The 13,253-nt window shown below is 41.8% G+C and overlaps 1 protein-coding gene and 1 non-coding gene across 5 annotated transcripts in view; both read right to left on the bottom strand.

Annotated features, from left to right (window-relative positions):
• Uso1 (USO1 vesicle docking factor) overlaps window positions 1-13,253 on the bottom strand; it is a 64,892-nt gene that overhangs the window by 7,998 nt on the left and 43,641 nt on the right. For 2 of the 4 annotated variants that reach the window (XM_006535141.4, XM_006535140.4), the window contains exons 13-20: window positions 12,694-12,905; window positions 11,301-11,321; window positions 7,458-7,568; window positions 6,987-7,105; window positions 6,679-6,860; window positions 5,459-5,580; window positions 1,952-2,090; window positions 628-791 (exon numbers count right to left, since the gene is read on the bottom strand). In XM_006535141.4, coding sequence (XP_006535204.1) covers window positions 628-791; window positions 1,952-2,090; window positions 5,459-5,580; window positions 6,679-6,860; window positions 6,987-7,105; window positions 7,458-7,568; window positions 11,301-11,321; window positions 12,694-12,905 — 1,070 coding nt within the window. The remainder of the gene's footprint in view (window positions 1-627; window positions 792-1,951; window positions 2,091-5,458; window positions 5,581-6,678; window positions 6,861-6,986; window positions 7,106-7,457; window positions 7,569-11,300; window positions 11,322-12,693; window positions 12,906-13,253) is intronic. The other 2 variants (XM_017321009.2, NM_019490.1) reach the window with 1 other exon arrangement.
• Window positions 1,338-1,481, bottom strand: Gm25290. Its single transcript, XR_003956072.1, has one exon. It is a non-coding gene; the product is annotated as a small nucleolar RNA SNORA57 (small nucleolar RNA).

The following is a 13,253-nucleotide window of genomic DNA, read 5'->3' as shown; positions in this document are numbered from 1 at the left end:
AATCCCAGCATCCAGGGGGCGGAGGGAGGCAGAGCTCTGTGAGTTCAAGGCTAGCAAGGTCTAGACACCACAGTGGGTTTTGAAGCATTAAGCCAGGCATGGGGTATAGCACTTGTAGAGTAAAGAAAGGCAGGAGGATCAGGAATTCAAGATCACCCTGAGATGGCTGAGCCTGTCGTCAACAACAACACGAGCAACAACAAACCACACAGGGATGGCTATGCTATGGTGGTACCTAACTTTCAATTCAGCTCTCAGAAAATCTGAGTTCAAGGCCAGCCTCATCTACATAATTAGTTCCAGACCAGCCAGAGCTACACTGTAAGACCCTGCCTTAAAACAAAACAAATTGGGCTGGAGAGATGGCTCAGCGTTTAAGAGTACTGATTGCTTATCCAGAGGTCCTGAGTTAATTCCCAGCAACCACATGGTGGCTCACAACCATCTGTAAAGGGATCTGGTGTGTCTGAAGAGAGTGACAGTGTACTCACATACATAAAATAAATAAATACATACATACATCTTTTAAAAAAAGAACAAATAACAAACCCAGAAAAAGCAAGCAAGTAAGATGATGAGAATTACTCTTGGTCACTTATTTACATTTCTTTTTTAACATTTACTTACCAAATTTTCAATCAATGAGTCCTTTTCAGCTAGCTGGCCTTGTAAGAGCGCCTGCTGACTTTTTAACTCTTCTATCTCTTCCCTCAGCCGACTGATTTCTTCCGGCTGAATGCCATTCACCTGAGCCCCGTCACCGTGGGAACCTTGATGGTGATTGTCTTTTCCTGTTAAACATCACAACAGTGGGGAAAGCTGACGTGAATCCAACTTCTCATCATCAGGACTAGAAGGCTACAATACAAGATCACCTAAGACCCCAGAGAAGGTCCCCTAACTGGGAAACTGGCAGGGCGCTCCTGATGGCAGAGGTGCAGATTGGTTCAAGGCTCCTGATTAAACTGTATGGTTTGGTGATTATGACTGTGAATTACGGCAGCTTTAATTCCAATTCTGACAATAAGCGTAAGAGAAGTCAAATCCATTTAAAAAGTTTTCCAGAGGAATAGCTATCCACATGGGTTAACTGGCCAAAAAATTATTGTCATAAAGAAAGAAAAATTTGTTTCTGAAAATGTTAGTTACTAACTTCTTACTCTTCGGTACCTGGCATTATCATCATCACAAGGCCTGCAAGATGATGCTCTCTGCAAACATGCGGGCTTGCAGTATGGCTTTCTGTACAGCACCACTCCCACACACACAGAGGCCAGGGTTGGAGCCCCAGCACCCAGAAAGAAAGTGACAGGAATGGAAATCCTTTTTTTCTCTCCTGGTATCCTACACCTGAGGACACAGCCGGTGGACAGGAGGCCACAGGCACTGAAGACATGGTGCTAAGAGGGCTGGAGCCCTTTCCTTCTGCCTTTTACATAACGGGGCACAGGACAGCACACCGGGTCTCCACAAAGAGAAGGGAGGGTTTAGCAAGTCAGGCTCAGACCTAGCGGCACCCAAACGCCCACACACAACCACAGACAACAATGACATCTGAGAAAACGCCCCTTCAAAATGGAGGAATGTGAATTCTTGCCTATCTACCTGGGAATAAATTAGAGTTTTACATATCTATTATTTTACTTATTTTTCAGATGACATAATGCTATTATTTCAATTCTGAAGCAACTGAAATAGTATATCAGTCAATCTCAAATAGCCCATGGGATATAGTGTGTTGCCAGGAGTCAGCAATCACTGGATCAGCCAATAAGCAAGAAGATGGAGAGTGGACTTTCTATTGGAATGATCTGGTCTCAGCTACTCAGTTACAAGCCATCCTGCACTAAGTTCTAACTTACATATTCCTCACAGTGATCACGGTTGAGAACAAGCAGGGCACAGAGAATCTCCTTCCAGCTCCTGAGGACAGAGTGAGGCAGACACTCACCGAGCTGAACTTTGAGGAGATTGTACTGGTCCTTGTGCTGCTGAATCTGAGATGCCTGCTGGGTGACTGCTGTCTGTAGCTGCTCGTTCTGACACTTCAGGGTGGAGACTTGCTGTTTCAGTTCCTCCAGTTGTAGGTCCTGTGAAACAGACACGAGTCAGATGTTCTCACTGCATACACCAGGCACACAATAATTAAATACATGGGCTTTTAAAAAATCAGTATGCTAAACTACTCAACACGCCCCAAATCAATAGTGAAGCATGAAGACTTGAACGTGTGCGAAGCTGATCATCATGTGGGGGCTTCAAGCAGGGCTCTGCAGGCCAGCACCACAGCACCACAGCCTGCTGCTCACTTGCTCTGCACTCACCAGCACCACACCACTGCAGCACCGCAGCCTGCTGCTCACTCACTCTGAGGCCATGACACCATTACAGAAATATCTACCAAACTACGTATGAAACTTAGTGAATGAAGATACACTTATGCAGCCATAGGATTTAAATTTATCACGTTTACTTGTTTTTTGTGCATGGGCACATGAGAGGAAGTCAGAGGAGAATTTGTACAAATTGGTTCTATCTTCTGGGCATGTCTGAAGGATCTGACACCTCTGGCCTTTGTGGACATCTGCATTCATGTGCACAACCACATGCAAACACATAACACATAATTAAAAGTAATAAAAATAAATTAAAAAAAAAAAGAAGTCGGGCCACAAGCAGTCTCTAGCATGTTTTATCAAGTTGCTATAGTCAGTTCGTACAGAAGCTTAGAACATTTAGACCGCTTACTAAATGTCCATACAGCTTTCATAATCATAATTTTTAAAATCTGTATTTATTTGTGTTTGTATGTGTATTCAAGCACACACATGTGCCTGTGAGTGTGCATATGGAAGCCAAAGAGGGCCCCTGTTGCAGCCTATTCCTCTGAGACAGAGTCTTTCCCAGAACCTATAGCTCATGTCTTCTTGGCTAGGCTGACAGCCCACAAGTCCTAGCAACTCTGTTCTGCTCAAAGCTGGGGTGACTGAGCACTGAGTGCCTGGTCTGTCACGGTGGTGCTGAGATCCCAGCTCTGCTCTTCATGAGTTATCTTTTCAGCCATAAGGCCATACTTATTGATGCTCATTCAATACCTGATCAAGTAGATAGAGTATAAATTACATTACTTTTATTTTTGGTTTTTTTCGAGGCAAGGTTTCTCTGTATGCCTCTGCCTCCCGAGTGCTGGGATTAAAGGCGTGTACCACCATGCCCGGCACATTACATGCTTTTAACACTAAAGATAATTTCCACTTTTCAAAATGATAAATGTTCATTTAACAGTTTTTCTTGAATTTTGGAGAATTTCCTTAGGATGAATTCTCAAATATCATTCAAAGGATATAAACATTTTTATAGTTTTAGATGTTTATTATCTGTTAAGATTTAAGTTGTAAGAATGTATAACATTAACATTATATAAATAAATCAATAATTATGTCAGAACAGTTTCTTCTTTCTAGATCAACTGTGGTTAGCAGATCCAGATGTAAGTTACACACCACACTGCTGTATTTGAACCAAGACATAGATTAAAAATCCATAACTGGGGCAGTTTGATGACTCAAACTTTGAACAGAGATACTAATTTTTAGTTTATTGATTTGGCTGAACACTGAAAAGCTGAGGACAAACTCCAAGAATCCTATTATTACTTGTAAATTTTCAATTTCAGTAATTTATATTGTGAGGAAGGAAAAAAATACCATATACGTAAGAAGGTAAGCCTACCCCACATAGGCTGTTACATTTCCCTTATGCCATTAGAATTTTAACAACATCAGTAATCTAATTTTTCAGATAATGCTATATAATCCTTTACAAAATTCTATTACAGTATATATCATTCAGTACAAATACTGAGTGACATTTTAAAGGATGCAACAGAGCTAAGGTGCACAAGACAATGTACATAATGGACAGTGGCTAGCATTATGAAAGGAAAGCATCAATTGATGACTCTGAAAATAGAATTCCGGTCTAGCCCATCACCTTCTTTATGGAACTGCCTGTCTACCATGACTGTACTCAATGACCCAAGACAGAAATCTAGAAATCACACTTATCCTGTCTGCACCCTGATACCTGCAGAGAAACATCACCAAGTCCTGCCAAGTTTTATCTTCAGTTTCCACACTTTTTTAAAAAAGATTTATGTATGTATGTATGTGAGTACACTGTAGCTGTACAGATGGTTATGAGCCTTCATGTGGTTGTTGGGAATTGAATTTTTTAGGACCTCTGCTTGCTCCAGTCAACCCCACTTGCTCTGGTCAGCCCCGTTCACTCAGTCCCTGCTTGCTCTGGCCCAAAGCTTCATTTATTATTATACATAAGTACACTGTAGCTGACTTCAGATGCATCAGAAGAGGGTGTCAGATCTCATTACGGGTGGTTGTGAGCCACCATGTGGTTGCTGGGATTTGAACTCAGGACCTTTGGAAGAGCAGTCAGTGCTCTTACCCGCTGAGCCATCTCACCAGCCCTTCCACACTTCTCAAGTCTGTTCCTGCCATATGACATACTTTCACTAACGCACATACACTTAAATTCTGTTCCAACAATTACTGGGAGATGCTGGGAGAATTCATTAAAGGCATAGATTTCCCATTTATCCTAAACTGAATATAGTTAGTCACTACTTGTAGGGATGCTGTGAAGTAAGATACTGAGGGCTGGAGAGATGGTTGAATAGTTCAGATGGCTCAACTCACTGGCTGCTCTTCCAGAAGTTCTGAGTTCAATTCTTAGCAACCATATGGTAGTTCACAACCATCTATAATGTTATCTGATGCCCTCTTCTGGTATGCAGGTGTACATGCAGATAGAGCATTCATATACATTAAATAAATAAACCTTAAACAAGAAAGACACTGAGTTCACAGAACACAGCAAACATGTGAGGCAGTTACTAACTATCATCATTGTCATCACTGTCACCAACATCCTCCCCTAGCTGACCCACCACAATAATCTCCTTCCTGGCCTACCTCCCTATGCTTTCCCATCAAATGTCTCCTCCACTCAGCCAGGAGCTGCTCTAGGCTCATGGCAGCCACAGCTGACTTACGGTGCTGTATGCATCTCCTGCTGCTCTTCCTTGGCCCTCTTATGGAGAGAGTATTCTCTAGGTTCTCTGAGAGCTCAGCCTGAGAGCTGCTACACCTTTGATTAGCAATAACACTAGGCTATTGTGTAATGTATGGTATAACATTCTGCCACAATAATTTAGCTATCTGTCTCACCCCGACACCAACAAGAGAATCCAGCGGATCCATGATCTATAACATCCTGCACAGTGCCTAGCACAAAGCAGGTCCCTCAATTTAACACACAGATGCATTTGAAAACGCAGACGTTTACTCTGTGTATCCCTCATCCACTTGAAATGCCAAGAAGCAACCTTCCCTCCAGCAGAGCTGCTGCCAATCAGAGAGGACAGTTTGTTGGTACTTACTTGCTCACGGATCATATTCTTATAGTGAGTCACGATGTTATCATGCTGCTCTAAGGTTTTCTTTACCTCTTCCTCTTTCTTATCTTCCTCACTGGACTTATAAATAGCCTTGGTAATAACACCTGTAAAACAAAACATACTTAAACTGTAAATGCGAATGTGGCTTTCATTTCCTCAGCTAAAGGGATGAGATGAGAACCTGCCCAAGCTGTACAAATACAAGGCTTAGGCGGAGCTCGCTTTCTTTCTCTGCACTCTCCCTAGACCTAGGCCTGGGAGCTTCTGCAAGCCAGGATCATGGAGGTTTCACTTTCCAGTCTCCATCTGCTAACCTGGGCCTGCAATGTTTCAGCCTCTCAGACTCACTGCTAAATAAACTCACCCTGTCTGCTCTTCCTGAACTCTTGCTGGCTGGTTCAACATAGCTGTTCTGGCTCAAACTCCCTCCAAGCTGACTGATTCAAATAGGAATCTCTTGGCTTCTGACTGAATTGCTGTGCTTGAAAACCCTGCCTCTGAATTCCATGAACTCAACGGCACTGACTGTATCAACAAACAGAACTCAGCTGCAGTCAACTGAACTGCACAGAACTCAGCTGCACTCTACTTCACCTCTCGCTGCTCTGGTCTTAAGTAGCCTCTCTTTCCTGTCTGTTCTCATGAGAGTTGGGTGTATCCTAGTTCATTTTGTCAAATCTTTCTCTGATTTGTCATTTTGTCTGCCCCTCAATTAGACATCATCCAACCAGATCACACTGTAATCCACGGTGTGTCTGCATTCCAGCTGGATCACACAGACCTAGGTGGTCTTTAGCTGTGATCTCTTGCCAGATTAGCCATGTTTCTGGATTGAAATTCCTCTACATAAACTGCACTGAATGGTTTTCCTGAGGCTCTGCAGACTGAGTACAGGGCCTCAAGTGCTAAGTACAAGCTTAACCACTCACTCACCTGTTTGCCTCCAGCTTGATTTTAAGCACTGTAAACATGACTTAAGTTTTAGGATTTACTGAGTAAAAATAGTCTAACTCAAGACAGTCATGCAGTACTCTTTCTAATCTTAAAGGGTCCAAAGTCTTTCTATGTGCTGCAGATGAACTTCCTGGCTTATCACTCATGGGCATCCCAAAACACACACACACACACACACACACACACACACACACACACACACACACACACAGAGTTACATTGGATTGGCACAAACCTTCACATCTTACCTTCGAGTTCTTTCACCAGCTTTGTAAACTCATGATCAAATATCATATACTCTGGACTCGGAAAGTTTGGCTGGGGTTTCTGAGACGCTCTGGAATATAACTCATGTTTGCTAATAAATCCTAGTTTCTCTATGAAATTCTCTTTGCCAATCCTCTTCTCTATTAGTTGCTTTAGTTTCTCTCTACATAAATAAACATATGAGATGCTTAAAAAAATGCGAAGTCACAAGCTTGGTTTACTTATACTTTAGCAAAAAAATTGTATGTCTGTCTGTGGATGACTAGATGGCCACCCTACCCTCACTTACTTTGTGTAGTTTTCTAGTGAGTTATCGTTGAAATAAATTGAAATGCCCAAAAGAAGGGCACATAAGCCTTGGACCAACTGCTCTTCTTCTCCGAGATTTTCTGCAATCTGTCCTGTAAGCTGACATCTTTGTTAAGGAATTCAAAGATTTACAGTGTCTGGAATATTTTATTTTGTAATCTGAATTTAACACACATCTTATGTAAGATTCTCTTTAAGAAATTATATATATATATATATATATATACACACACACACACACACACACACACACACACACACACACACACACATATATATATATATATATATATATATATATATATATTCCAAGTAAGCATACCATAAAAACTTACACAAACACACACAGCTTAAGCATGCATTATTATATGTGCATAACATTTTCAAAAGTTGCAATGGAGGTTGAAAGATATAAGTAACGTGGATGGTATCAAAACTTTGTAAAGGATACGAATGGAACATTGGCTGAGTTGTGAAGAAAATGTGTTACAGCAATAGGACAGTTGCTTAGCCAGGTACAGAGCAACATTAACAACCCGACTCTTGTCTGTATTTTGCTTCCCTGCAATAGATAAGTTGGCAGACACCACTTAATAGTTACTATTTTTTCAAACTCAAAGCAAGCCTAAGATTCCTCCTTTTCTTTTGTGTTAAAAGAACTTAAGCATCAAGAGATGTATAAGAAAGCCAGATTTAAAAAACTGAACTAAAAATCCATTGTTGTGTTTGCAACAGGCTGCGCTTGCCACAGAGCCCAGTGCAGAAGTCAGACGATTCCCATGCACCAACGCAAGTGGCTACTTCAAACCCAGGAGCGTCTGGGCCGGGAGGAGAGTTCAGTTGATACAGTGCTTGACTAATACGCAAGAAGCCCTGGGTTCTATCCTCAGCGCTGAACAAAGCCGGGTCTGGTGGTGCACACCTACAATCACAGCACTCGGCAGATGGAGGGAGCAGGATCAGAAGTCAGAAGTCATCCTTGACTGTGCAGTGAGTTCAAGGCCAGCCTGAGCTATTTGAGAGCCCGTATAAATAAATAAATGGTGCTAGAAGATGTTATATCAAAACTATAGTGTGGGAGTTTTAAAAGACCAATTCCAAGACATATTATTAGAAATAAAAATAAACCCATATAAAGTTGAGTGGGTAGGATGGTAGGAAGGATCTGGGAGAACCTGGTGGAAGCTACAAAATATACTGTATAAAAAAATTAGAGAATGGGACTGGAGAGATGGCTTAGCGGTTAAGGGCACTGACTGCTTTTTCCAGAGGTCCTGAGTTCAAATCCCAGCAACCTCATGGTGGCTCACAACCATCTTTAATGGGGATCCGAAGCCCTCTTCTGGTGTGTCTGAAGACAATGACAGTGTATTCACATATATAAAATAAATTTTTGAAAAAGTGACATCAGGGCCTACCATGCTTGGCATGGGCTCTAATACTGAGTGTGACCCTATTCCCAAAGTTTTACTTTTGTAGAACCAAATAATCTGATTTTAAACATTATATGGAAAAATAAACTAGTGGAAATAATTAAGGATGCAGTAAAAAACAGTAATGAAGTGAAAGCAGATGATGGAGAGAGATCAACAGAATCAAAGTCCAGAAATGGACTTGTACAAATAAGAATCTCAGTGTGTGGAAAAGGTCCCAAACAACAGCCAGTGTATTGCAGATAGATGTTAAAATACTGGAGCAACTAGAGAACTGCCCAGAAAAAATCTGTGGGAGCTGGCAAGATGGCTCAGCAGGTTGAGCATGCTGCCATGCCTGGTACCTTAAGTTCAACTTCCAGCACTCATGGCAGAAAGAGAGAATCGACTTGAGAAAGTTGTCCTCTGACCTTCATAGCCATACCGTGGAGTGTGTGCTAAGGTAGGCAGACAGACATGCGCACATGCACACACAGACAACTATGATGATGGTGGTGGTGGTGATGAAGATGATGATGATAAAATAAAATTTAAAAAAGATGAATGTATCTGTATCACATACAGATCATTTAAAAAAATGGCAGAGTAAAAACACATAACTGGAACTTACGGTTACCCTAGGACCCCTAAAGATGGTCTTTCTAAGAATGACTTATAAAGCAGAGACCATAAAAGACTGATTTTTAAAATCCAAAACAAGGACTGGAGAAATAGCTCAGTGGTTAAGAGCACTTATCAAAAGAAAAATGACATGCAAGAAAAAAAATGCAGCCATATGCTATATCAAAGGACAACAGTTAAGCTCCTTAATGTGAGCAGAGATTAGAAAACACAAGACAAGTACACACCTCTTGCCAGAGCCTACAGAACCTCTATGGAGCCACGGAGATTTACAAAAGGAGACTAACGATATTACTCAGAGCATTCTGAAGTTCAGTCATTAGAAATCAGAGTTGAAAGGATGAAAGACAAGCCGTAAACTCATAAACACAATCACATTTTGTTTGAATGAGAGGGAGAAGTCAGAGTGTACACACACGCACACATGTGGTACATGTGGATACAGGATGTTAAATATCTTCCCTCTCTTTCTCCACTTTTTTTCTGAGTCACGTGAGGAGCCTCTCGCTGGAGCTGGAGCTGGAGCTCGCCTTTTTGTCTAGACTGGTTGGTTAGCCGTCTCTCGCTCCACTGCCTCCACTCACTCAGCGCTGGGTTACAGTGCACACCACCATCCCGAGCTTCTCTGAGGCTGCTAGGGATCGAAACAGAGGCCCCATGCTTGTGTGGCAGGAGCTTTACCTGCAGAGCCATGTCTGCAGCCCGTTGTGTTTCTCTGTCTGTCTGCCTGAGACAAGGTCTTGATATGCATCTCTGGCTGGTCTGAACTCACATTTATACAAGGCTGGCCTCACATACACTGATCCTCCTTAGTCTGCCTCCAAAGTGCTGGGATCATAGGTGTATACCACCATGCTCAGGCACAAATAAAATATTTGAAGTTAGTGCAAATAATCTTTAATATACTATTATACTCTCCCAACTATATTTTCTAAACAAAAATCCTCATCCCTGTGTTCATTCAAGTTGAACATTTTTATTTTGTTCATGTAAACAAAAGCTGCCACTTAAAAATTTTAAGTTTTTTCATGAAAATAAGGGTCTAGCAGTTGACATAATAGGTCTACATATAATCCTTGCACTGGGGAGGCAGAGGCAAGAAGGTCAGGTGTTCAAGACCAACCTCAGTCACAAAGGGAGTCCAAGGCTAGCTTGGCTTACATGAGACCCTGTCTCAAAACCAATAAAAAATAAGGAGTCCTAGTGTCTGTCATAGCTTTAGATTCACTTTTAGCAGTGGCTTCTGAGAACAAAGAATAAGAGTACTGATGAAGCCTTGAAAGTAGAAAAATATTCTACAATTTGTTATGTGGTTGTTTTTTTAAAAAGCCAATCAGTTGAAAGCATAATGTCTGTCTTTTAAGTGCATGACATTATACTTTAAAAAATATACTCTAATATCAAAAATTCTGGGCTAAAGATTATGGCTCACTGGTAGAGCACTTGCCTAGCACACAAAGCCCTGAGTTTGATCCCCAGAACCATCTAGTAAAACAAAGAAACAGAAACTGCTGGCACAAGCTGCCACATGTGTGTGTGTGAGTTCCACGTGCATGCTAGGGCACATTCACACATAGAGTGCTGGCACTAACTGGGCCTGATTTACTACTGCACAACTGAACCAGGGGACTGAGAGCAACGACAGGAACACTTGTAAGACTTTTCTTCTTTTTTTTTTTTTTTGGTTAAACACTTTGTCAAAAGAAAAACTAAACCAAACTGAACATAACAACACTCTCCTCCTAAGATAGTAAAACCAATACGGTTGTTGTAGCATACAGATTATACCCAGAATAATCCATAATACTTCATTTAAAATCATTACAATTATAAAAATTTTACTATTGCACATTTTAAATAATGTAAGTAGTAGAAGGTCACACGTTCCTCTTTCATATACTGGTTAAAAGACACAGTTTATCCCTAAACGTGGCTTTCTTTAAGTTGTTTGTAAGGGAAATAAAGAAACAAGCTTGGGCAAACAACACAAGAACCAAAACTGCGAGTCTGAGACAGTGCGAGCCCCCTGGAGCCCAGGCACAGTGTGCTTGCTCCCATAGTTCTCAGCAACCAGCCAAGAGTGAAGGGAGGAAACCGGAGAGCCACCTGTGACAGACAAACTCGCCAACATGTGTGAGTAGAACAGAACTTCAAACAAGCTGTTAAAAACCAACTGCAAAACCCAAGACAAGGAAGAAGCCTGCCAGAAGAAAAGGCCTCAGCTTATCAGGTATACATACCCGTCTGTCGATCTTATCACCCTGCAAATTATACATCAAACATTATTCATAAACATTGCTTTAAATCATCTGGTCCAGAAAAGACCCTAACATATGCTCTTAGTCTCTGCAAATCTAAGCCAACACTTAGTGATAGTGAAGCTCTACCCCTCTACAGAGATGGCACACAGGCCAATTTCACAGCCTCCTGTTACTTACAAGGCCCAGACCCCAGCGCCTGAGACTTCCACATCACCACCAGCACACTTACAAAGCTAAGGTGGCAATGGTGGGCACAGAGTTTTCACACCTTGCATGAAAACAGTTGTTTTCAACAGTGACAGGAGACCACCAAGCATTAAGTAAGTAAAGATTTGAAACACAATACAGTTTTCTTTTAAATCACTAAGAGATAAGCAATAAAGTGGCAACTGAAGTAAAGCAATTTAAACATCATTCAAATTTCTTCTCATTATAGTCACTTATAAAGATTTCACTTATAACTTCTATGAACAGCAACATTATTTCTTTAATTAAAAAGCCTCCAAAGCCCTTGGAACTGGGGTCCAGCTCAGTGGTGGGAGGTGTTTAGTAAGCATGACGAGTCCAATGCCAAGCAGCAGCATTGACAACAAAAAGCTCAAAACAAAGAAAGTGCAATGTGTGGTGAAAAAATAGTGAAGACCACAGCACAGTACGGTGAGAGCACAGCACAGTGGGAGCACAGCACGGTGGGAGCACGGCAGTGAGGCCCCTCCATTGCTAGAGCAAGTAGCCAGGAGCAATGGGTTTATCCATAACTAAGCTTCCGTCACAATTTTGACTTCACAGCTACACTGTGAGTCAGCATGGCTTTAAATGGTCAGAAGGCTAAGTGGACGTGGCCAAATCATGTAGGAAGAGATGTGCCCAAGCCTGGCGACCATGAGTAACTGCAGGAACACAGATTTTCATATTTTCGTCTGTCTTGCTAGGCACGTGAGAACTTACAGACACTGGACGTATACACTGTACATTTTGTATATTTAATAGATTGCTATTGTTTGTTTTGGGATGACCAACTGCTTCAGGAGAAAACAGGGAGGCACGTAGCTACAAATTGCATCATTTAACTTTCTCTCCTTTACCAACCCAGATTCAGAGAATAAACGACAGGGAAGAGCCCTGGATAATTTAAGAAGAAATAAAACTCAAAATACACCTGTGCGGAGACCTTGTGTTTTTATCATAATGAAGTCCTTAACCATTTGACAGAACTATTCCTATAAAATAGTTACTGCTTTCTCTCCTCTTCAAAACGTTCCGATTTCAGTGAAGTGGTCAGTCAGCAAGTGCTTCTATCCTTCTCTACTGCATCTTCCAGGCTCCTCCCCAGTCACTGACGCTCGCCCCTCAGGAGCCCTGTGGCCCTTACCTGGGAAAGAATGTTGGTGCATTGCTGCAGGAGCGACACCGGAGGGTTGCCGATGCTGGTGGCCAGCTGAACCCTGAGCAGTTGCTCTTTCTGGGTGGCATTTCCCTGCAGCGCATGGGCGAGGGCCACAGCAGCACACCAGTTAGAGAGAGAGTCTGTAGAAAACAAACCTCCGCAGAGCAGCTGACCGGCTGAGACGGAGTTACCTGTTGCTGCAAGCAGACAGCAATGTTAGACACTGACCACGTGGAATAACCCCACACTCATGAGGTTTACAAGAACCATTTTCTACACACAAATGGTATAAAACACTCTTATGTACTTTCAGACCCAAAAGGGAAAGACAACAGAAAGCCACCTCCTAAGTAGCGTAGCTGCACAGAGATGACATATGACAACACTGCAGCTATCAAGCTGATGATGACAATACAGAAGCCATCTTCATGGAGAATGACATTTCTAAAGCAGTCAGCACACTACCTCCATCATCTTAGTTTCATTTACAGAGAACAAAGCTTTATGATAATAGCTTTTATACAAGTAATTTTAGTAAAATAAAT

The sequence above is a fragment of the Mus musculus genome, chromosome 5 (genome assembly GCF_000001635.26).
Source record: "Mus musculus strain C57BL/6J chromosome 5, GRCm38.p6 C57BL/6J".
NCBI lineage: Eukaryota > Metazoa > Chordata > Mammalia > Rodentia > Muridae > Mus > Mus musculus.
Note: the sequence above shows the minus strand (reverse complement) of the source record. Positions and strands in the feature narration are given on the sequence as shown.